This window comes from Ostrea edulis, chromosome 1, assembly GCF_947568905.1.
Source record: "Ostrea edulis chromosome 1, xbOstEdul1.1, whole genome shotgun sequence".
Classification (NCBI taxonomy): Eukaryota; Metazoa; Mollusca; class Bivalvia; order Ostreida; family Ostreidae; genus Ostrea; species Ostrea edulis.
Window position 1 is genome coordinate 66,757,509 of NC_079164.1, and position 26,316 is coordinate 66,783,824.

Sequence of the window (26,316 nt, forward strand, 5' to 3'; positions counted from 1 at the left end):
GTACCAAACTTGCTTGGACATACAGGTATGAGAACCAGCATACATGCTTCTGATGCTGAGTGTGACATACATGCTTCCGATGCTGAGTGTGACCTATAATTTCCAGATGATTGACCATATTAAAAGTTCTTCATTCGGTTAAAGTGTTAAAACTTGGTTGCTTACACTAGTAAATATGAGACCTACCTAGACTATACTTTGGGGGTATGTCTAGGACTGCAGACTTCCAGACTATACTTTGGTGGTACATCTAGGACTGCAGACTTCCAGACTATACTTTGGGGGTATGTCTAGGACTGCAGACTCCCAGACTATACTTTGGTGGTACATCTAGGACTGCAGACTTCCAGACTATACTTTGGGGGTACATCTAGGACTGCAGACTTCCAGACTATACTTTGGGGGTATGTCTAGGGCTGTAGACTACGAGACTATACTTTGGGGGTACATCTAGGGCTGTAGACTTCCAGACTATACTTTGGGGGTACATCTAGGGCTGTAGACTCCCAGACTATACTTTGGTGGTACATCTAGGACTGCAGACTTCCAGACTATACTTTGGGGGTACATCTAGGACTGCAGACTTCCAGACTATACTTTGGGGGTATGTCTAGGGCTGTAGACTACGAGACTATACTTTGGGGGTACATCTAGGGCTGTAGACTTCCAGACTATACTTTGGGGGTACATCTAGGGCTGTAGACTACGAGACTATACTTTGGGGGTACATCTAGGACCAGACTTCCAGACTATACTTTGGTGGTACATCTAGGGCTGTAGATTACCAGACTATACTTTGGGGGTACATCTAGGACTGCAGACTTCCAGACTATACTTTGGTGGTACATCTAGGGCTGTAGACTACCAGACTATACTTTGGGGGTACATCTAGGGCTGTAGACTTCCAGACTATACTTTGGGAGTACATCTAGGCTGTAGACTACCAGACTTGCTTTGGATCCCGAGTATGACTTGCATCTTCTCCACAAGCGACCATTCTGTCTTTATTTTATATGTGGACTAGATGTATTTAATATGATAATGAAATATATGTACACATCTATGGGATGTATACTAAATCCTATGTTTTTAGAATGAGCAGCAGAGTTATGATTCTTGATGCATGTCCATTTTCATATTGTAAAGTGCAGCCTGGATGATATATTGCATGGCTATAAATGCATGTATAGGAATGTGTACAACAGATTTAACTGCAGATGCAAAATATGAGGTTAATTTTTCTCTGGAGTTGCTTTCTGACATTCCTAGATCAAACTGCTATATACAGAATACAAATGTATATATAAATCATATGTATAAGAAGTATTTCAGATCATATATTAAATCATCATTGTTCGTGGGGGATTGATGTTCGAGGATTTCGTGGGTCAATCTTACATGTGAATATACATGTCCTCGAACATTGTTTTAAACCAAGTAGAGTTATCTCCTAGTGACATCGTATCGCTTACCCACAAAATTATCCCAGATGACCCCACGAACCAGCAAAATTTTGCTTACCCATGAACAGGGCCCCCACGAATTAAAATGATTCCACAGAAGTAAATGATACCTATTGTATTATTATCATGTCATATGGCGTTATATTCATATAACATATAATACCAATAACTCAGGTATGCTGATATATCATAACATTTATAAAATCTTACATATATGGAAAATGTAGAGAATATGACCATGGCATATACAGCTGGATTTGATTGAGTATTAATGAGTTTAAACTCTGTATAGTGATGGCCTTTGTCAAGGTGATCCAGCTATGTTAAAGCTTTTGTTTGATTTTAATAAACTATACAAGTAATTTTCATTTCATGTTTTATATCGAATATACGGTACCTATTTTACTATGGATTTATATTTAATAAAATTATCAGAGAGATCATCCATTGTATCTCTGAGTAAAAAGCACCTTTAATATTATATGATTGCTGTAATTTCCTTTTAAAGACCCTGAATTTCAAAGCTATGGTGTACTGGAAATCTCATTTGCACATTCCTGTGACTTGAAATTTTATTACTAAACAGATTCCCACACCAACTAGGATAAACACAAAGAGGGTATTCATGGAGGGAGTTAGACAACAGTAAACTTATCTAATTAATATCTACGATGGGGGCTGTGATTGTGTGGTGATCAGTTTTATTTGTCTGGACCCCCGACACTCTGTTACTACAAGAGGAACATGGATGAGAAGATAGCCCTTCTAATTGCTATTGTGATCTATAATCACATTAAAGACTGTCTCAATAATTGTATAGAAGTTGTCTAAAGTAAATATTTCATCAGTAGTTTAAAAATATTTAATAGAAGTTAAATTTTGAAAAATTGAATTGATGATATGATCATCTTATCGGGGGTGTTTGAAGGCCCTTGATATTATCTGTGGTGTTGAAAAGACGATTTTTAAAGGCCGATATGCATGAAATGAAGGGGGTAGATTAAGGTTTGTTTAAAACACTTGCAAATTTAACATGCAGGTTTGAGCAGGCCCGAGCCCAGTATGCTCGCAGTCTTTAATTCATAAACACTAAAGACTGTATACAAATGACAAATAATGGTATTTGTAAGAACAGGCTGTGGCTTTTAAATTTGAATTCCTTTTCAACTTTTGAATATCACAGTCGACACAATATTGAATTTTTGTCCTTCCCGTAGAAGGAACAAGCAAATGACAGCTCCACGTTTGGTTGTCTCTGATGGTTTTGGGATTTTGATTTTTAGTTTGAGAGGTAGGCATCCACCATTAGCTGTGTTACATAATAATGTTTGTTCATGTTTGTGTGTGCTGGATGGAAATCTGTTTAATGGACTCAAATAGAGTCCGTCCATTATCACTTCATGTTTTCGTACAGCAGAACGTGGAGTATTAAGTGACAGAAATGGAATTCTTTATTGCATGCCAGTAAGTAAGGAATCAATATCTTTCATCAGTACTTTGTACATTTATTCATGATTTGCATTGCCTGAGTCCAACTGCTATATGTATGACATGACCTTTTTGTTGTTGTTTTAAACTTCATCTTTCAAAAAGTGAATCTGGAAAGAATTAGATGGGTATGGGCTAGTGATATCTGCCTTGCAAAAGAATTTTTTTAAAAATCTACTAAACTGCACCTTTAAAATCATGTATTGATCAGAAAAGTTTTCCAACTGCTTATGTCTCTGTTATATTTATCTAAAAATTGTATTCCTTGATGTATAGCTTCCTATTGGCTATTTTTCCATGTTATATAGAATTTTAGGTACTAGGACCCCCCCCTCTCTCTCTCTCTCTCTCTCTCTCTCTCTCTCTGAAGAAGTTCAGTCTTGTCTGTTTTTCTAATCCACTGATTTAGATTTTTAGAAAATCGTATTCTCTTATTAGGTCATATATTATGCAGGCCATTTTTTCTTTAAACTATTTTTTCATCTCGGTAAGAAGTTTTGTATTATTACTGAAAGGGATTTAAATTTTTTATTGCAGTAATACATGTATTACTGTATGCTTCATATATATTAAGATTAGCCTGGTCATCTCAGTGTTTAGATCACCTAATTCGTATTGCAAGGGTCTTGGGTTCGATTCTAATTGATTCTAGGATTTTTCTCCTCCTCTTTGCCTCAATAACTTAGCAGTGTCCATATATAATACAATTAATCTTCTGCAATACATAAGAGCTGACTTTACATTTTTACTTGCCACATCCAGGAACTTTCAAAATATGGCTAACTCTAAAACAAACCCAGCAGTGTATCCTATTTGTTTGTGTAGAAACAAGATGGGATACAAGTGAATTGTACCTGAAATGTCATGAAAAATGATTGAGAAACATCACGTGATCTTCACTATGATGGGCAGTTTAGTAATAAAGCTTATTTTAGGACTTTAACAAAATGATTATTTTAGCCTTAGTAGTTATATTCTTTGAAATCTCCATGTGTATGCTAATGTAATGGTTTGTTGTTAGTCAGCAGATTTTTTCCAATATTAAATGCTTTACTGGATTTATGTTGTAACAAACCTGATAGACCATTGATACACTACAGCATACACACAGACCTGCCCAGCCATTACAGCACAGTAATAGGTTTGACATCAAGATATATTGAGCTGGCCAGGACCTGGCTCAATGAAAAATTCTATTCCTGAGTTAAATAGGATTAAGAGATTAAATTTTTTACTTTCCTGAATCAAAATTAACTTATTTTGACAAAGAATGGTGTTAAAATTTTTAAATGCCTCTGTTCTTTTATTGCATTTTTGCATATTTCTGATCAGGTCTTCTCAAAAGTTACCTTGAAATTCTGGTATTCAATGTGATAATTGCTTAACGGTGCAAATAAATAATGACTGTCTCTTCCTTCTCCTGGAAACAGTGGAGTCGGTGATGATGGCTGGCATAGTGTTGTATTAGTGAGGAGTTAGTATTTTATCAGAAGGAAAGGTAAAACTGTTATCAACCCCAAAGCTCATTTCTTCTGTTGATCTATTTATGGTTTTATCAAATACTTCAGGTTCGCTTAGTTTGAAAATTTGTAACTCCATGTAAGAAATCTGTGTTTTATATATACTTATTTACATTTTACTTGTTTACTTTTAAATGCGGAAAATATTTTACTGTAATTACTTTTAAATGCAGAAAATATTTTACTGTGTATTACTTTTAAATGCAGAAAATATTTTACTGTAAAATGATAACATGTCATGCAAGTCGAAAAATTTACTATACTGCATTACTTGCAACGGGTGTGGCGAGGAATATATTGGACAAACAGGAACACAGCTAACAGCGAGGATGCGTGTCCATCGCCAACAAATTAACGATTCCAGTACAAGAAATACCCCATGCAGCGAACATTTTGACACCTGTGCTAGAGGCAACTACAGCGTATTTCCTTTTTATAAACTTAAAACAGAATCAACGTCCATGAGACTTGCTAAAGAAAATTATTTCATTAAACTGTTTTCTCCTAGACTAAACAAACTTTAATCAATGCATATATGAAAAATTCTGATTGTTAAACTTTTAATTCATCAACTTTTATAATGTAAAATTTCATGCTTATTTTGTCCAAGTCACCTTTCCTGAACTTTTGTATTATGACGTCATCTATCTATTCCCTCTTCGCAAAGACTATCATGACGTCATAATAGACGTCTCTAAGATAAATATTGAACTTTGTATTCAATATTTGTATTCACCTGAGGATGAATGTTAAAATCCAGAAAGCGCTAGTGATTTGAATATATTTTGGAACTGCATATTTTCCTGCTTTTTTATTTAATTATTTTATTTTGACTGTGTGATATCAACTCTTTCAATTGGATTATATATATATATATAATTATATATATATATATATATATATATATATATATATATATATATATATATGAACCTGTGTTATATGTATGTGTTATATGTGTGTGTGTAACCATTACTGACATATGCACCTCCAAAATACAGAACACCGATGTTTCAAGAGATTTTTTTTAATATCGACTTCATTTAGGCTGAACATTATACAATGTATCACTATATTTACTATATTAGCAAAACATACATAGAATTTTATTATTTCTTTTAGTAAGCAAATGATAGCTTTGGACTTTGAGGCACTTAAATAAGGTTTAGAAAATATAATTTGCATCATTTTATTTTGTTGTTATGCCCAAGAATGTCCTTTGTGCATAGCTTTTTAACTCCTGTCATGTTGAAATCATGTTAAACACGCTCTTTCTCATTAATCCATACCAATATTTACCAAGCAGAATTTGTAAATAATACCTGTACAATGTGTGTACTCTGCACTGATATTTTGTATGTGTGGCAGACTAGACAGCAATGGAATGCTTAAGTCCCCGAGTATAAAAACTTTTACATTCAGTTTTAAAAAAGGATTTAGTGCTGTTAAATCATTGAAAGTGAAACAAAAACTACATCTTATCAAACTACAGAGTTCTTTGTGTGCAGTTTGTGACACGCACTTGTGTGGAGATTTTATTTTAATATACATTACTTGCATTAAATTAGTATGTGTTTTGAAATTTTTTATCCAGGGAATCAATTGAATTCCTCTGAATTATTTAAAATGCACCACTATTTCATTCTAGACAAATGATAAGTGGTTTTATGTACAGTAAGTTTTCTGTGAACATTATATGTATTGAATATCGATTGTGACAATGCTAAAAATATTATTTGTGTTTTACAAAATTTAGTTTCATTGCAAAATGAACAGTAAATGCTGATCATTATGGGGAAAAATAATATAAAATTAGTCCCACTAACATAGATTATGACATCATTAACCCCAGCCTTGGGCAGACTGCACACATTCTTTATCTTTGAGAACCTACCCATTGAGTTTATTGTATATCAGATGTTGTTTACCAGATATCTGTTGAACAAAGTAGTTCAAATAACATAGGGTACATTTCTATTTGAACAAGAATGTTGGCAAAAGTTTCATTTTACTGTGGAGTTTAAAAAATAAATGAGAGAACAGCTTTGTTTAATATACCTTGAAAAAATTCTTTATCTCTGAGAATTTTGCAGGTATTAGGAGTTGTCTCTTAGAAAAGAAAATGATTTTAGATAAAAAGTTAAAGCCTTCTGTCACATTGGTATGTGAATTATCTGACAACCTTCATATGTGCCGAGAGTGATAAACCATTTCTAAACATAAAATTCTGTTGTCCTCATTGAAGCTTAAATGGGATGTTAATTGAAATTCTCCTTCCACCACCTGAATATAGAATGGCTTTTAAACTTGAAAGTGGAATTTAATGACTGCAATTTTCAGTTTCACTGATTTTTTATACAATTTATGAGAATTTTGAATCTGTTTTATTCAGAAAACACAGACAATGTGATGAGCAGTATAACAACTGACCTCCACAAGATCAGTGAGTTCAATGGAGAGAGATGGCATAAGTAAAAGACACTATGGTCCCAGATAACCGACCACCATTATGACTTCTTCAGTGTTCTTAGAAAGGAACCTGGGAGATCTTCCTTTGTTTGATAGGAGTAAAAAAGGAAGTACCTCCTCCAAAAAGACGAATGGGGCAGAGACAAATGACACTTTTATAGTGAGGGTATCAGCAAGGAAACCGATGGGTATCCCTGAGGCCCGGGCAGTCCCACATCCGTCTGTCCGGCCGACAGTGAGAAGGAGGCTGAACTTCCTGGACAGTGATGATGACTTCCAACCCACACCAGGATTCGACTTCACGGACAAGATGGCAGCATTCAGGGAACTTCTGAAAAAAGATTCTGAAAGAGATGCTGAGAGGAATAAAAAGAATTTTCAGAACAGGTATATTGGTGAAATGGAAAGGTGTCAGAAGAGGGACCAGGGAAGGGGAGATAAACAGAGTGAGAATGGACTACCTAGGTCTCGAGAAGCCAGAAGGTTGCTCAGCAGACTGGCGGATGAGAAACTCGCTGGGATGTCATACAGAAATTACCGTGCTCAGCTTCATCTTGAAAGTGCTTCTGATCTGCATAGTAGTCAGGAAAGGAGGACAGAAGAGCCAAGGCGAGAAAGCAAAAGTGAAAGTAGAGGTGATAATTATCTGGATAAATTTCTGTCGGAAAGGACTAGTGTTAGATCATCAAGTCATAAGAGAGAGGCTAGCCATCAAAATGACGCAGATCTTGATAAAATTCCGCAGAAAGAATCTCAGGTCTCTCAGCAAACAAACAATAATAAAAGTCCACTGTGCCAAAAGAACCCGCTGCAAGAACCAGGACTTTTGTTTAATGATACTATGGGTTCTACAAGTACTCTGAGCAGGAAAACAGGAAAGGGTTCAATACAGTCCAATGTTCCACATTATCATCCGTCATATGTGTCTGCAAAGGAACCTCCATCAGGAAATGTTAGATCTCTGAGTAAACAACCAAACTCTAAAGGTTTGTGTGAGGGAGTTAGAACAGGGGAAGTTATCTACACTAAGTCACGCTCAGGCAAGACTTCACAAACCAATGCTAGAAGTACCCCTCCATCAACCAGTAAGGAAGATGGGGGAATCTTGACCCTGCAGGATTTGGCCTACTCTCCAGGTAAATCTAAATCCAAGAAAAGGAAAACCAAAGAAAGACAAAAGTCAGAGGAAAAAATCAGAAAAAATATTCGGGAATTAAAAGAAGATCTGAACATTTCTGATTCTTCAAAAGAGAATGAGAAAGTGTCATCAAAAGGACGTAGAAGAACTAGCAAGGAAGAGTTTGAACGTAAGACTGGTGAGATACCAGAAGGAACGGATGAACCGAAGATGACTGGACTGGTGAATGTGGAGGCTCACAATGCTCTGACTGCCAGGAGAGCAGTGTTTGGTCCTAGACACCCAGAGACGGAGGGGGACAGGAAAAGGGAGGGGTCAGATGGAGTATGGAGGTAGGAGAGTACCGTTAGGCTTATGCTGCTCAACATTTTATAGTTAATATATATAACAAGAAATATTCAAAATTGGAAGACAAATTCAGTTGCACTTTTTAACTCGCCTGAGCCAAAGGCTCAAGTGAGCTTTTCTGATCAAAATTTGTCCGTTGTCTGTTGTCGGTATCGTAAGCTTTTCACATTTTCGACTTCTTCTCAAGAACCGCTTGGCCAATTTCAACCAAACTTGCCACAAAGCATCCTTGGGTGAAGGGCTTTCAAGTTTCTTCAAATGAAGGGCCATGTCCCCTTTCAAAGGGGAGAAAATCACAAAAATGCAAAAATAAGGTGAGGTCATTTAAAAATCTTCTTCTCAAGAACCACTGGACCAGAAAAGCTGAAATTTATATGTAAACTTCCTGATATAGTGCAGATTCAAGTTTGTTCAAATCATGGCCCTCAGGGTTGGATGGGGCCACAATAGGGGATCAAAGTTTTACATACTAATATATAGGATAAATCTTTAAAAATCTTCTTCTCAAGAACCACTGAGCCAGAAAAGCTGAGATTTACATGAAAGCTTCCTGACATAATGCAGATTCAAGTTTGTTAAAATCATGGCCCCTGGGGGTATGATGGGGCCACAATAGGGGATCAAAGTTTTACATATAAATATATAGGAAAAATCTTTAAAAATCTTCTTCTCAAGAACCACTGAGCCAGAAAAGCTGATATTTACTTGAAAGCATTCTGACATATTTCAGATTTCAGTTTGTTAAAATCATGGCCCCCCAGAGGTAGGATGGGGTCACAAGGGGGATCAAAGTTTTGCATACAAATAAATAGGGAAAATCTTTAAATATGAGCCAAGGTGACTCAGGTGAGCGATGTGGCCCTTGGGCCTCTTGTTAAAATCTTTTTCAGTTCTTCATTGGCACACCATGAAATGTTCTAAATAGTCATCAGATAAATAATGTGTATACTTAAAGTCTTTGTCATTGTGTGCAACTAAATAATATTATCTGATATTATTTGCATAGATTTATTTTAATAGATGTTTTTAAAGGTTATATTTAATCAACTCATTTGACAAGATGAGTTATTTGAAAGTAAGTAGAGTTGACTGTATGCTTTCTCTGGCAATATGTTAGGTCATTTTCCTGTGCTTTCAACAACTTTTTTACGATTTATCAAAAATTAATAGCAAGACAATGGAGCATAGGTTAGGAAATAACTAGCCTTTGTCCGGAGATTTGAGTTCATCTAGTGCTAGGTTGATGGTCACAAACATCCATTTTTAATTACCAGCTTAGTAAAACTAACAACCTCAAATCTTAAAACAGAGGTCTCTTATTCTTGTTCTAATAATTCTCAGTATTCTATGAGATGTATGCCTCTTATTTTATTTATTTTTTAATGAAATTCTTCACGAGATGTTACATTTCTATGACATCACAATCAAAAGCATCTCATCAACACTCATTGACGGCACAATCAAAATGCAGAACATAACACTTACATAAGAATATAATATGCTATTATAATATTAATGTTTACAGGCCACCAGACGGCAGTGTGAGCGGGTCAGTCAGATCCATTGGATCTCAGTCCTCGACCATCATGGCTGTAGAGCTGCTCAGGAAAATGTACAATGTGGACCCGAGAACCAGACAAGATCTTGTTCTTAAGGTGAGACTATTTACCAAAGTAATATAATAAAGATTACTGCACTACTGTCATTCCTGGCGTTCTGCAGTCCTGGAGGTAGCATGATTTAAGTTAAATGTTACAGGTAATTGGTATAAATCCTCATTAAAAAATTCTAATGATGGAATGACTAATGCTTGTTTGAAAAAATGTGTTTGTCAACCTGTTTCAGGCAAAATGCTTTAGGAGGTGGCTGAAGAATGTGCAGTCAATGCATTCCATTGACGAGAGGAGTCCATATGCCCAGTCTGGCCAAGAATCGTATGTAGGGGACCCTCCATGGGGTCTGAGTGGTTTGCTAGGCTCTGCACGCCTGACTGAGACTGACAGTGATGACAATGCTTTGTTGAGTTTTCCACATGATATTCTGCAGATCAATGGTCAGAATGGCATGGGCTTGGTTAAGAACACTGTAGAAAGTAATGGCACAAATTTCGTTAGATATGACACAAAGTTTGGTGAACATCGCACGCCTGATGAAAAAATTACCAAAAAGGTTGCACCAATTACCAAGGAAAATCTAGAAAGACATACCCAAATAGTACAAAGTAATGTTCAACCTTTCTCCAGCATTCATATGAATGATGGACCCTCTGCCTTTAACATTGTTAGGCCATGTCCTGTAAATCAGAAAGATTTCCCAGGAGAAAATGGAATACCCACAACTCCTTGGTCAATGGTAACCAGGGGAAATAATACCAGTCAAGCAGTACAAAGAACAGACAAAATACTGTACCCTCAATATACCAATCTGAAACCAGAGGTGCCGATTCAGAATCTTTCGAGCAATGCAACACGTGTGGCCAGTGTGTCTGCTTGTCAGCCAGTTGTGTGTTCTGCCAGCAAGTGTGTGACTGATAGTGCTAGAATTGCTAGGGGGCTGGGGCGGGCGACCAATCTGGTCCTCCCCTCCGTGTCTGATAGCTTTACACAGCTTCTGGACACAGCAAATTATGGGGTCTGTCTGCAAAGGTGAGTGATCAAAAATGTGTTGTGCTGTGGGTATATTGGTATGATCTTCTGTTAGTTACATGATATTTTAAATTGTTATTGAAAGTATATCTAGTAGTGATACGTGGACAATTGTGCAAGCATCTAAGCATGTGATACAGGAGAATTGTAGGGAAAAAAACTTTCATTATTATAGTGCTGAATTGTTTCATCAACGAAGAGTCCAGAGAGATTTTTTCTTCAAATGGAAGAGGATAGCAGCCGAGCATGTGATTATCAGGGCAGCAGACAACCTCCACAGGCTGCACACCCTGAAAAAAGGGATGGATGCCTTTAAATGGGCAATCAACCGCTCTAGGATCATGGTAGACATCTACCAAAATAAGCTGAAAGGTGTTTTGATGTCGGCCACTTTTTACAAGGTCAGGATGATGTTTGACTTGCACTCGGTACTTTGAATTGATTGCTCTATCAATACCCTTCAGTGTGATGAATTTGCTGTGAAAGTTTAGGGTTTATTTCCATGCAACTTTTCTAAATAGTAAAAATCATTTTGATCACTTTTATGTCCCCTGTATCAAAGATCAGAGCACAATTGTTTTTGTCCTGTCTGTCTGTGTGTCTAAAACTTTTACCTTGCCTATAACTTCTGAATGGTGAGTGATAGAGCTCTCATATTTCTTATGTGTAATCCTTGTGACAAGACCTTTTTTGTTATCAAAGTTTTTGATATTATGACCTTCACCTTGAAGTTTGACCTTCTTTTAAGAAAAGTTTACCAAGGTCATATTTAAGGTAGGACTTTCATACTTTTTATTTGATGCCATGATCTTTGACCTTGACCATGGAGTTTGTCTCAAATTTAAACTTTAATCATGCTCATAACTTTTGTGCATTCCTTGTGACAAAATCTTTCTTTTGGTGACAAAGTTTTTGACCTTGGTCCTAGAGTATTTCTTTGTTTTCACTGGGTACATTGTGTTTTACAAACACATCTTGTTTTTAATATCAATTGCAGGAAAGTACTTTTTTCTGTTCTGTTTTGATAAATACTTTTCCTAGCTATAATTTTGACTCAATATAATTAAATTTTTACCAGTGATACATGTATATTCATACATTTTATAAACTTCAATCAAAACAGTTTATTAAAAAGAGAACAGATGCTCTAAACCAGGTTTATATCAATATATGCATGGTGTATAAACTGTTAAAAAAAATTAGCTTCATTCCTTATTTGATTTTTTAAAAACTTCTTATTAGTAATGAGATGGGATTCTTATCATTTATATTATTACGAAAATCTGAATTTGATATTTGCAGCAATATTGCTCACAGCAGTGTATTTAAAATCTGTATTGTGAATAGTTACAAACCAATTTTTACAATATCAGTTGAATTGAGGAATGCTATTTAACCAATCAAATGGTGCTTTGCAACTCTAAAACTCTTTGATGTATGTTTGAATTTTCAGTGGAGTGATCGAGCTGTCAGCAGTCGTCAGGAGAGAATGAGGGTGACGTTTGGCAAGTGGAGACATTTCACAGAGGAGTCGCAGAAGTAAGTTTACAATCAACTCGAGAATGTCCGGCATCAAATACCCCCACCACCATGTCAGAACGTTGAATTAACTAATGGCTTTTTATAGCACAGCACCCTGTATAATGATTCATATATTGCCATGTTACCAATAGAACCACTGCATTTTAGACATCACAGTACAATGATGTAGCGTTTAGACAAATGTGCACATTCTTTTAAATCTTATCAACATTATTTCATTTTTTTTTTTTTCTGGAAAAGTGAAATCATGGTTTTATGAGGTTTTTTTATGCTTGATAAATGAAGTGCATTAAATTGTATTTTTTACTTTTCATAGAAAAGCAAAACAGTTTGTATACATTGTAGATTTCTGTTTGTGATAATTTTATATATTCCATTTACTGGTATTTAGTATTTCTTTCCTGTTTACTGCACTGTATGGTCCTCAATTTTTCTCTTGAAGATTTCAATCTCAACTCTGTCATCTTCTATATGCTCCTTAACAAGTAGTTGCATGATGAGGCTTTATAGGACAATCATTTTGACCAATATTGCTTTCTAACACAAGTAGACAAATGTTGTCTAGATGTTTATATTAAGCTAAGAGGAGCAACTTCTATGACATTCTATCTTCTTGTCTCTTTTGAGTTAACCTATACATGTATATGCTGTTGTAACTTGTTAGCCCAAAGGAATTGTTTGTGGGAAAGATGAGTGTTGTCAAGAGACTGCCCTTTTCTTTAAATATATCTGAATTGCACTTGTAATCAGATGGATACAAATTGTCAGGACTAATGTGCCGAAGTTTGTCAGGATTTGACCTGTCCTGTAGTTGGAGGCTAGTGACAATACCTCTGGGGAAGTTGATGATAAATTCTGGGCAGTCTGGTGGACTGATGAAATATTATAGAATATATGAGTTTATAATTTGATATATCCTTTGAACAGACTTGGTTAAGTTTTCTAATTCCATTGAAAATTTTCTACATCTATTAAACACTTGAATACACCAGTTCATAGAATGAAGTCAAAGCATACTATAGTAAAACACAGTTACAGTGAACATGCTTATAATGAATTCACACTTACAATAAAACACAGTTACATCGAACATGGTTATAATGAATTCACACTTACAGTAAAACATGGTTACAGCGAACATGGTTATAATGAATTCACACTTACAGTAAAACATGGTTACAGCGAACATGCTTATAATGAATTCACACTTACAATAAAACACAGTTACATCGAACATAGTTATAATGAATTCACACTTACAGTAGAACATGGTTACAGTGAACATGCTTATAATGAATTCACACTTACAGTAAAACACGGTTACTGCGAACATGCTTATAATGAATTCATGCTTACAACAAATTAGCTTTGATTCCCTCAAGTTTTGCAACATGTTATGAATTTGTTGTACATAGCAAAATGTTTATAATAAATCCAAATTGTTCGTCCCCAGCACTTCACTATAAGCATTGAAATGTAATGACAGGTGAGGGTGAAGTTTAGATGACAACTTTTAATGTCCTTTTCTTCGGAGTTAGTGTTGAATGTATTTGGACATTCATGGAAAGTAATAAAGCATATGGAAAATGCTAGAAATGCACTCTGAGAAAGTTAGAACTTTCTGACTCTTCTGAAGATATATGATTCATGGACCTGGTTCTAGTAAATGTCTGAAAGGACAAGCAATTTAGAAATTTTATGAAATTTATTTTCAATGTTCAAAGCATCTCAGTCTGTGTTATCCTCTGCTGAACAGCTGAATCAGTTCTACTGAACAGCTGAATCAGCTCTACCGAACAGCTGAATCAGCTCTACCGAACAGCTGAATCAGCTCTACCGAACAGCTGAATCAGCTCTACTGATTCTAAAATTGACATGTGCAGTCCAATCAAATCAAATATTTTTTAAAATCTGCTCGATTAAAAGCCACTTTGTGTATGTTGATATCCATCAAATGAACTGAAATTGTTAGTAGTGAAATCGTGTGTTTGGTTTGTAAAACTCAGTAATATTTCCATTAGAAAGTCTTTTATGATAAAAATTGGAATGTATATGAAACTTTGGCATTGTTGATTTTTTATTTATTTATTTTTGTTTATTATGTAAATCCTCAATATACTTCTTTTTCATCACTTATCGAAAGTATCAGTAGTGATGTCATAGACACATTGTTGTTTACTGCTAGCCTAATGTGTAAATACAACATTCATTTTGATTAATTTGCAAACTTTAGCAACAAAGATCGCTGATTGGCTAATTTCACTGTGGGATTGTCTTTGACTTCTTAAAAAACCCGATAGGACTGATTCAGAGGTTCGATGGAGTGTAAACTTAGACAGAGAATCTGGAATCTTTGTAGCACAAAAGACTACTGGATATCTTTGGAGAGGGCTATATGAGTTTATTTATGTGTGTATCATGCTGAAATCCTAGATTCAATCACTAAGTGATGCCACAATCAGTCTCATCTTTTATGCAAAGTTTAATTTCATTCCCAGACTTAACATCGAGAATAATAAGTAAGTACACACATACCTCTATCATATTGACATGTTCAGATCACGTGTTTTTCACAGTGTGTTTCAATTTTTCTACCACGGTCAAACACAAAGTTATTGGACAGCTTTTAAGATTTGCATTTGATTTTATATGAGATTGGAAAATGAAGCAGAAATTTAAGATGGTGTTAGACACAGTATCAAGTCTTGTTTGTTTTAAAAGTTAGTCTTAATTTAGTTTATATTCCTGTATTGTACATGATGCATATTTTTGTTGCTTTCAAGTAGATACAGTTTCCGTAGGAAGAAAGAGATATTTTCTCTCGGCATCTTATGTGTGTAAAAGTAACAGAACAAGATGTCAGAGATTGAAAACAATTATGATTAGCAGAATGTTCATCTTTTTTTCGATTTTAGGATCCGTTGTTTACAAGACTCCATTGATCACAAGCTGTTGATCCAAATGATGAACACCTGGAGGGAAAAGTTCCAAATCCGAGTCAAAGAGAACTCAGCCTACAATCACTTTAGGTAAAAATGTCTTTTAGCATCTGTTAGTATTGGTATACCTAAATCTCAAAATGACAAATTGAGCATTAAAGTAACACCCTTTGAAAATGCAGTTCAAAGTTTATTACTTTTACACAAATCAATTTGAATACCATTTATTTCATATCCCTCGGTGAAAATCAGTTGCAATATTTACATTCTTTGTAGTGTAAGCCATTCTTATTTGTTCCATGTTGTAATGCCTCCTTGAATTTAATTCAGGACAAAGATTTTGACCCAGATGCTGACAGCATGGAGGATCTACACACTCGAGTCCAAGGAGAAGCAGAGGAGGGACGAAATGGCGAGGTATGGTTATACACAGTGTATGATGTAGGTAGAGAGGTATGGTTATACACGATGTATGATGTAGGTAGAGAGGTACGGTTATACACAGTGTATGATGTAGGTAGAGAGGTACGGTTATACACGATGTATGATGTATGTAGAGAGGTACGGTTATACACAGTGTATGATGTAGGTAGAGAGGTATGGTTATACACGGTGTATGATGTATGTAGAGAGGTACGGTTATACACAGTGTATGATGTATGTAGAGAGGTACGGTTATACACAGTGTATGTAGAGAGGTACGGTTATACACAGTGTATGATGTAGGTAGAGAGGTATGGTTATACACAGTGTATGATGTACATAGAGAGGTACGGTTATACACGATGTATGATGTATGTAGAGAGGTATGGTTATACACAGTGTATGATGTATGTAGAGAGGTATGGTTATACACAGTGTATGATGTATGTAGAGAGGTATGGTTATACACAGTGTATGATGTAGGTAGAGAGGTACGGTTATACACAGTGTATAATGTATGTAGAGAGGTATGGTTATACACGATGTATGTAGAGAGGAACGGTTATACACAGTGTATGATGTATGTAGAGAGGTACGGTTATACACGATGTATGTAGAGAGGTACGGTTATACACAGTGTATGATGTACGTAGAGAGGTACGGTTATACACGATGTATGTAGAGAGGAATGGTTATACACAGTGTATGATGTAGGTAGAGAGGTATGGTTATACACAGTGTATGATGTAGGTAGAGAGGAACGGTTATACACAGTGTATGATGTATGTAGAGAGGTACGGTTATACACGATGTATGATGTAGGTAGAGAGGTACGGTTATACACGATGTATGATTTACGTAGAGAGGTACGGTTATACACGGTGTATGATGTATGTAGAGAGGAACGGTTATACACGATGTATGATGTATGTAGAGAGGTATGGTTATACACAGTGTATGATGTATGTAGAGAGGTACGGTTATACACAGTGTATGATGTACATAGAGAGGTACGGTTATACACAGTGTATGATGTATGTAGAGAGGTATGGTTATACACGATGTATGTAGAGAGGAATGGTTATACACAGTGTATGATGTATGTAGAGAGGTACGGTTATACACGATGTATGTAGAGAGGTACGGTTATACACGATGTATGTAGAAAGGTACGGTTATACACGGTGTATGATGTATGTAGAGAGGTACGGTTATACACAGTGTATGTAGAGAGGTATGGTTATACACGATGTATGATGTATGTAGAGAGGTATGGTTATACACGGTGTATGATGTATGTAGAGAGGTATGGTTATACACGATGTATGATGTATGTAGAGAGGTACGGTTATACACGGTGTATGATGTAGGTAGAGAGGTACGGTTATACACAGTGTATGATGTAGGTAGAGAGGTACGGTTATACACAGTGTATGATGTAGGTAGAGAGGTATGGTTATACACGATGTATGATGTATGTAGAGAGGTACGGTTATACACGGTGTATGATGTATGTAGAGAGGTATGGTTATACACAGTGTATGATGTAGGTAGAGAGGTATGGTTATACACAGTGTATGATGTATGTAGAGAGGAACGGTTATACACAGTGTATGATGTACGTAGAGAGGTATGGTTATACACAGTGTATGATGTATGTAGAGAGGAACGGTTATACACAGTGTATGATGTATGTAGAGAGGTATGGTTATACACAGTGTATGATGTAGGTAGAGAGGTATGGTTATACACGATGTATGATGTAGGTAGAGAGGAACGGTTATACACGATGTATGATGTATGTAGAGAGGTACGGTTATACACAGTGTATGTAGAAAGGTACGGTTATACACAGTGTATGATGTATGTAGAGAGGTACGGTTATACACAGTGTATGATGTAGGTAGAGAGGTATGGTTATACACAGTGTATGATGTAGGTAGAGAGGTATGGTTATACACAGTGTATGATGTAGGTAGAGAGGTATGGTTATACACAGTGTATGATGTATGTAGAGAGGTACGGTTATACACAGTGTATGTAGAGAGGTACGGTTATACACAGTGTATGATGTAGGTAGAGAGGTATGGTTATACACGGTGTATGATGTAGGTAGAGAGGTACGGTTATACACGATGTATGTAGAGAGGTATGGTTATACACAGTGTATGATGTATGTAGAGAGGTATGGTTATACACGATGTATGATGTAGGTAGAGAGGTACGGTTATACACAGTGTATGATGTATGTAGAGAGGTATGGTTATACACAGTGTATGATGTATGTAGAGAGGTACGGTTATACACGATGTATGATGTATGTAGAGAGGTACGGTTATACACAGTGTATGATGTATGTAGAGAGGTATGGTTATACACAGTGTATGATGTAGGTAGAGAGGTACGGTTATACACAGTGTATGATGTAGGTAGAGAGGTACGGTTATACACAGTGTATGATGTAGGTAGAGAGGTATGGTTATACACAGTGTATGATGTAGGTAGAGAGGTATGGTTATACACAGTGTATGATGTAGGTAGAGAGGTATGGTTATACACAGTGTATGATGTATGTAGAGAGGTACGGTTATACACAGTGTATGTAGAAAGGTACGGTTATACACAGTGTATGATGTAGGTAGAGAGGTACGGTTATACACAGTGTATGATGTAGGTAGAGAGGTATGGTTATACACGCTGTATGATGTAGGTAGAGAGGTATGGTTATACACAGTGTATGATGTAGGTAGAGAGGTATGGTTATACACGATGTATGATGTAGGTAGAGAGGTACGGTTATACACAGTGTATGATGTAGGTAGAGAGGTATGGTTATACACAGTGTATGATGTATGTAGAGAGGAACGGTTATACACAGTGTATGATGTATGTAGAGAGGTACGGTTATACACAGTGTATGATGTAGGTAGAGAGGTATGGTTATACACGATGTATGATGTAGGTAGAGAGGAACGGTTATACACGATGTATGATGTATGTAGAGAGGTACGGTTATACACAGTGTATGTAGAAAGGTACGGTTATACACAGTGTATGATGTAGGTAGAGAGGTACGGTTATACACAGTGTATGATGTAGGTAGAGAGGTATGGTTATACACGGTGTATGATGTAGGTAGAGAGGTATGGTTATACACAGTGTATGATGTAGGTAAAGAGGTACGGTTATACACAGTGTATGATGTATGTAGAGAGGTACGGTTATACACAGTGTATGTAGAGAGGTACGGTTATACACAGTGTATGATGTAGGTAGAGAGGTATGGTTATACACGGTGTATGATGTAGGTAGAGAGGTACGGTTATATACGATGTATGTAGAGAGGTACGGTTATACACAGTGTATGATGTATGTAGAGAGGTACGGTTATACACAGTGTATGATGTATGTAGAGAGGTACGGTTATACACAGTGTATGATGTATGTAGAGAGGTATGGTTATACACAGTGTATGATGTAGGTAGAGAGGTATGGTTATACACGATGTATGATGTATGTAGAGAGGTACGGTTATACACGATGTATGATGTACGTAGAGAGGTACGGTTATACACGATGTATGATGTAGGTAGAGAGGTATGGTTATACACGATGTATGATGTATGTAGAGAGGTACGGTTATACACAGTGTATGATGTATGTAGAGAGGTACGGTTATACACGATGTATGATGTACGTAGAGAGGAACGGTTATACACGGTGTATGATGTAGGTAGAGAGGTACGGTTATACACGATGTATGATGTAGGTAGAGAGGTATGGTTATACACGATGTATGATGTATGTAGAGAGGTACGGTTATACACGATGTATGATGTACGTAGAGAGGAACGGTTATACACGGTGTATGATGTATGTAGAGAGGTACGGTTATACACGATGTATGATGTATGTAGAGAGGTACGGTTATACACAGTGTATGATGTATGTAGAGAGGTATGGTTATACACAGTGTATGATGTATGTAGAGAGGTACGGTTATACACAGTGTATGATGTAGGTAGAGAGGTACGGTTATACACAGTGTATGATGTATGTAGAGAGGTATGGTTATACACAGTGTATGATGTATGTAGAGAGGTACGGTTATACAGTGTATGATGTATGTAGAGAGGTATGGTTATACACAGTGTATGATGTAGGTAGAGAGGTATGGTTATACACAGTGTATGATGTATGTAGAGAGGTATGGTTATACACAGTGTATGATGTAGGTAGAGAGGTACGGTTATACACAGTGTATGATGTAGGTAGAGAGGTATGGTTATACACGGTGTATGATGTAGGTAGAGAGGTATGGTTATACACAGTGTATGATGTATGTAGAGAGGTACGGTTATACACAGTGTATGATGTATGTAGAGAGGTACGGTTATACACAGTGTATGATGTACGTAGAGAGGAACGGTTATACACAGTGTATGATGTATGTAGAGAGGTATGGTTATACACAGTGTATGATGTATGTAGAGAGGTACGGTTATACACAGTGTATGATGTACGTAGAGAGGTATGGTTATACACAGTGTATGATGTACGTAGAGAGGAACGGTTATACACAGTGTATGATGTACATAGAGAGGTATGGTTATACACGATGTATGATGTATGTAGAGAGGTACGGTTATACACAGTGTATGATGTAGGTAGAGAGGTATGGTTATACACGATGTATGATGTAGGTAGAGAGGTACAGTTATACACGATGTATGTTGTATGTAGAGAGGAACGGTTATACACGATGTATGATGTACATGGAGAGGAATATGTACGAAACTGAGCATCATCTATCTTATGAGGTGCATTTGAATTTGAGGGCTGCAGGGGAATTTTTCATTTGCATTTTTGTATATAAATAAGAGCTGTATCTATGTTATTGTCTGCTGCAGATTAATTTTCACTGTATACAAGTATTGGCAGTGAATATAACCTAACCATGACGCTTGCATGTACACATGCATGTATAGAAACCATCGTGAATTTTCAAGCTATAACGAATCTTAAAAAGCTGTAAAAATGATTAAGAGCAAATTTAAGCTGTAATGATTCGACAATCTCTGATGACTTCATGTTTATTGACAGAAACTTGTACAGCGAGAGACTGCAGAGCAAGATGTTCACTTGTATGGTGATATTGTACAGAAAGATGTCTGCAGCCAAACTTCATCACAGGTATTCACATTGATCAGATAGTCAGTTTCAGGTCTTTGCTCTATATTTCGATAATGTTTTTCTCTAAGTATGAAATGATAAGAATAACACTACCCTTCCACATATCCTGGAGTTTATTATAAATTGAAGTGATAAATCTGTCATTGAATTTCAGGAACCAGTCCCTCCACATGGTGTTGCAGAACTGGAAACAGGGTGCCCTGATTAGTCGAGAGGAGCACGAGATGAACCTGGTTCAGAGCCAGGAGCACTGGAAGAAGAACCAGCTTCAGCACTGCTTCGTCCACTGGCACGACCTCCTACTGACCGAGAGGGCCATCCTGTCAGCCAACCATAAACTCACCAGGTCAGTCAGAGGCATATATCCAAATTCAATAAACTCATCAGGTCGGTCAGAGGCGTATATCCACATTCAATAAGCTCATCAGGTCAGTCAGAGGCGTATATCCACACTCAATAGTGGGTTTTTTCCCTTATCAACTCTGTTGCATAGTTTTATGTCAATGATGCATGAAGCAGTTGCCAGCACTTCGAACAAAGACAAACCATGTTTAGGGCAGACCATTTGTTGACTACTGAAACATTGAAAATGACAGGTGTCCAATTTCCTTAATCTAAAATATTAGTTTGTCATGCAAAAATTAAAAATGAAAATAAAAGTTAACTAGATTTTCTTTTTTAAAAATTCAATGAATTTTCACTTGAACCCAAAAGAAACTTCAAAATTTTCCACCTTTAAAAAACTAATGTGACCAGCTGGCTCAGCTGTTCCATTTGTTGTTGAAGGATGAAATTATAAAGACATGTTGAAACATGGTTTCATTGCCAATACCAAACATTTAATTCTCATTTCAAACTTCAAAATATTCCAAAGATATTGGGTATGAATATTGTGCTTGTTATAGCTGCTTTTATTTACATTAGACCATTCTTGAATGCTATGGATCTCTGGTAATGTGATTAAACATTGTTAACAATTACTATCTTCATTGGACAGTGTTTATCTGAGTGATAAGTACTGGAGAAAATTGATGAAAGATAATACATGTCTTAAGTTTCAATGTAGGTCACATTATGGTAATAGTCTTTATCACATTGAATAAAATTAAAGTACTGTAAGTATTGAATGACTTAGGCTGTTGATTAATAAAGACTATTAACCATCTATAGTTGTTTTAAAATTTTACAAGATAGATGAATTTATACCACATATGATTTGGAAAGATAATAGAAATCCTTGGGGTTGTGTTTTTTGGTTTGTCTTTTTTATTGGGGGGGGGGGGGGGGGGGTATTGTTTTTGTAGATTACTAAAGGTTTTTTTAAGAATAGAATCTTACAGGTCTAATTTTATACTAGTAAGTCATATACATGTAGGTTTCATATAGTATTAGGAATCAGAACTTTATACAATGGGTATATATAGCTATATGTTTATCACTGAAGTCCAGATCATTAGTAAATCTAAGTCTTTGTTGGAAAATAATTCCACTAGTCTTACTTTGTAATGCTTAATTGTTGGTAAATTAAATGCACAGTGTACATGGATTTCAGCTGTTTAAAAGAAAACCATTTCTGATCTGAATTTGCAATGCACATTTCAAGCTGCTTAGATCTTTCATTTTGAAAACCTTGTTTACGAATATTAAAAGCTATGTGACTGTAGACTAATTTGGCCTTTAGTTTAAAAATTCACAGGGTCAGATAGGGCATTGAGTTTTACAAACACATACATGATGTATTATTTTTATACCCCCCGCAAACGAAGTTTGGGGGGTATACTGGAATCACTTTGTCCATCCGTCTGTCCGCCCGTTTGTCCGTAGTCCGAAGTTTATTTCTAATACCGCTGGACATATTTCATTCAAACTTTATGCACATCTTCTATATATTATATAGTTGTGCATCTCCTATTTTCATTGAAATATTTTAACAGTTATAGAAGTTACGCACATTTTCTTTTCAATTTGGGGGTTGCGCACTTTGTCCAGAGTTTAATTCTAATACTGTTGAACAGATTTGATTCAAACTTTATTCTCATCTTATATATATAATGTAGTTGTGCATCTTCTATTTTCATTGAAATATTTTAACAGTTATGGAAGTTACAGACATTTTCTGGTTTGGTTGTACTTGTAGTAATAGACACAATTTGTCCAGAGTTTATTTGTAGAATATACACTTCTGCATTCACATTGATTGCCCTGTAGATAATGTGAAAATATTCAATGTGCTTGCATTAAATATTTCCCATCATCTTATATGCCCCGCGGGGGTATTAGTCCCATTAGGACAGTTCTAGTTTCATTTAGATAAAAAAAAAATTAATTTTAAAATTGTACCATGCATGAATATTATTTTGTGTTTAATCTTAAAATTAATTTGATAATTACAGAAATGCATTTATTATCTGGAAGACGAGTTGGGAACATCAAGTTCATTACCGAGAAGAAATTGATGCCCGCATCCGATATAAGATCCTCTCTACATCGCTGAGCTGCTGGAGGGAAAATGTGGCAGTGCTCAAGAAACGCCGGGAGGCAGCAGTGGTGTTCCTGCAGCGTGTTCTGGTCAGACACATCTTACATGGCTGGAAAAACTACACACAGCACAAAAAACAGCTCAGGTAGGCTTGGTATATATTCACATTTTACCCTACACAAGAGGCTGGTTTGTTACATTTTACTGGGAGTCTTTGACCTCCTGACAAATTTTAAAGTTTCAATGCAGCCCTTGCAATGTTTGTTACAGTAAAAATTGAAAAAAGTTTGACCCCTTTCCATTATTCCTTTCACTTTTTAGTTGACAATTTGTCCAATGAAATATTTTCTATTAGTTATCCAGGTCCAACCAATTTAAGTGTGTATAAAGATTTACCATGGGTTGTACCGCATAGCGGGGGTTTTCCATTGGGTTATAATTTTGGCTTATTTTAGCAGTTAAATAGCTTTCCGCCAAAATTTCAATCGCTAAATATGCATTCAATTGCGGCTTCAGTATTTGAAAGAGAGAAAACTCTTCCCTGTCCGCCAAAATTTATTCCGCTAGAATTATTAGCATACCTAGGCATACTATAGGCAAATCGCCAAATTTTAGACCCGCGGAATAAACCCGCTATACGGTATTCCATACATCCTGATGCCACAGGATTGATTGGACCTGATCAACATTTTTTTTTATGTAACCAAATGATGTTACATGTAATGATTTTGTGATTGAAATATAAGGAAATTCATGTTAAATACTTTACATGGTTTTTTTCAAGCTGGGGTAAATAGCGTGACATCACAATACATTAAATTGTTAGTGATAAATACATTCTAGGGAACAAATGTCATTAAAGAGCTCTTCTTTTTTCTTTGCATGTTGATACACATTGCATGGTGACATCACTTTATTTACCCCCAGCATCAGCAGAGCGTAGGGAAATTTATACCTGATTGTTAAGCAATCAGAAATTGTCTTACAAGCTATGTAGGAAAAAAGATTTGTTAGCCTGGACTGTAGGAGATGACCATAACATGAATATGATTAAAGAGCGCAATTAAGATAATAAATTATTTGGTTAATATTTTTAGCGCTAAAAGGGCATTTTTAAGGTAATGCTTTCTAATAATTATGCTTGAGATTTGTTCATTTCACATTTTTGGTTTTGCATCCACCCTTTGGGGTTATTTGGTTGTGAAAAGTTTCCCGAACAAACTAATTAATGCATTTAGTTCAAATAGATCAGACTTTCCAGTACTTATGTTAATTATTTGAAGTTAAGTGTTCATTTTATCAAAAATTAAATGCTAATATAAATGTTGTATTTGATTTGTTCATATTTCAAATGTTACTTTAAAAGATATATTTAGACACAAGTGGTGGAAAAAAATGTTTATAAATTTTCCATGATCAATCCAAATTTTGGCTGAAAATTCATTCTTGTTAAAAGTTTTAATGTTTTGGATTTAATTTTTCTGTTTTTATAGTTGAAAGAGGACATTTTATCTGAGAAAGGGGTTATTTACTTGTTGAAATCTTGTCTTTGTATGGTTTCATTGAATCACGGTGGCGGTATGTCCAACGTCAATCATCTTCATTAGCTGAAATCTATTACAATGTTTCAACTGTGAACATTTTTACCATTACACGTGATTGTAACTGATGTTATTATCTAATGTTTGCAAATCTGATCCACATACAGTGTATTAATGCTTCTACTAGATGTTTATGTGATGTGTTTTCATTCAGAACAATTCAGAGGAGTTTGACAAATCGCTTGAACGTTAAAATACAACGGAAGGTTGTGTCTCTATGGAAACAGCAGGTGGAAGAGAGGCTCAATTTGCGCCGTGCTCAAACATTTTGGTCTAATACTTGTGCCAGGTAGCTAACATGTTGATATGCTAACATTTACCTATTTATCTTTTGTTTTTTGTGCATGCTGATTGATTGGCTTTTGAGTTGAAAAATTAACACTTGTTTAAGGTAACAACGAAATAACATTGTTTTATGGTTTAAAAAAGTAAATTAAATGGGAAATTGATGGTAGTTTGTAGAATTAATCTGTTAAAAAGAATTAATCAACATTAAATATCTTGTTTGAAGAATTTTGAATGGCTTGTTCATGTCATGTGACCGCCTTATAGGAAATCAGTTGTACAGTGGAAGAAAGTTTGCCACAAGAGGGCGCTACTTAGGCTGCTAAATAACACAGAGCCAATCAGACAACAGAATCTACTCAAACGTAAGATTACAATCATTTATAGAAACACTTGCACTATATTTGTGCTTTTGCACCTTCGGCTTTGAAGAGTGCTATTCTATGGTGTGTTCCAAAGTATGAAATGCAGTACACTTACTGGTAACCATTATTGTAGAAAACAGTAATGCTAAATCATTATTATGTCAAATAGTGCAATAGCTGTAGCATTAAAGATGGGCTGAAATATATGATATTAGGAATGTTCCAAAAGTGGTGGAGTATAAAGGAGAGGATCGAGAGTGAGAATCAGGAGGTGGAGCAGATGCGGGGAATACTGGAGAGATCCCAGCTAGAGAGACGCTTCAGTCACTGGAAAGCAGAGATGTTACTACGGTTACGGATCAGACCACTGGTCCAGCGTAGGCAGACAGGACTACTCACAGAGTGAGTCATTTATACA

General features: G+C 35.9%; 1 protein-coding gene across 8 annotated transcripts in view; it reads left to right on the forward strand.

Moving 5' to 3' along the window:
- LOC125646673 (uncharacterized) overlaps positions 1-26,316 on the forward strand; it is a 65,332-nt gene that overhangs the window by 16,390 nt on the left and 22,626 nt on the right. For 2 of the 8 annotated variants that reach the window (XM_056157266.1, XM_056157276.1), the window contains exons 1-14: positions 2,577-2,754; positions 6,864-8,410; positions 9,952-10,081; positions 10,272-11,071; positions 11,247-11,472; positions 12,525-12,610; positions 15,529-15,642; positions 15,883-15,969; positions 21,079-21,168; positions 21,323-21,514; positions 23,562-23,792; positions 25,403-25,537; positions 25,801-25,898; positions 26,114-26,300. In XM_056157266.1, the coding sequence (XP_056013241.1) occupies positions 6,981-8,410; positions 9,952-10,081; positions 10,272-11,071; positions 11,247-11,472; positions 12,525-12,610; positions 15,529-15,642; positions 15,883-15,969; positions 21,079-21,168; positions 21,323-21,514; positions 23,562-23,792; positions 25,403-25,537; positions 25,801-25,898; positions 26,114-26,300 (3,806 nt within the window). In that variant the 5' untranslated portion in view covers positions 2,577-2,754; positions 6,864-6,980. Of the gene's footprint in view, positions 1-2,504; positions 2,928-6,863; positions 8,411-9,951; positions 10,082-10,271; positions 11,072-11,246; positions 11,473-12,524; positions 12,611-15,528; positions 15,643-15,882; positions 15,970-21,078; positions 21,169-21,322; positions 21,515-23,561; positions 23,793-24,744; positions 24,766-25,402; positions 25,538-25,800; positions 25,899-26,113; positions 26,301-26,316 lie in introns of those variants that run through there. The other 6 variants (XM_056157261.1, XM_056157257.1, XM_056157272.1 and 3 more) reach the window with 6 other exon arrangements.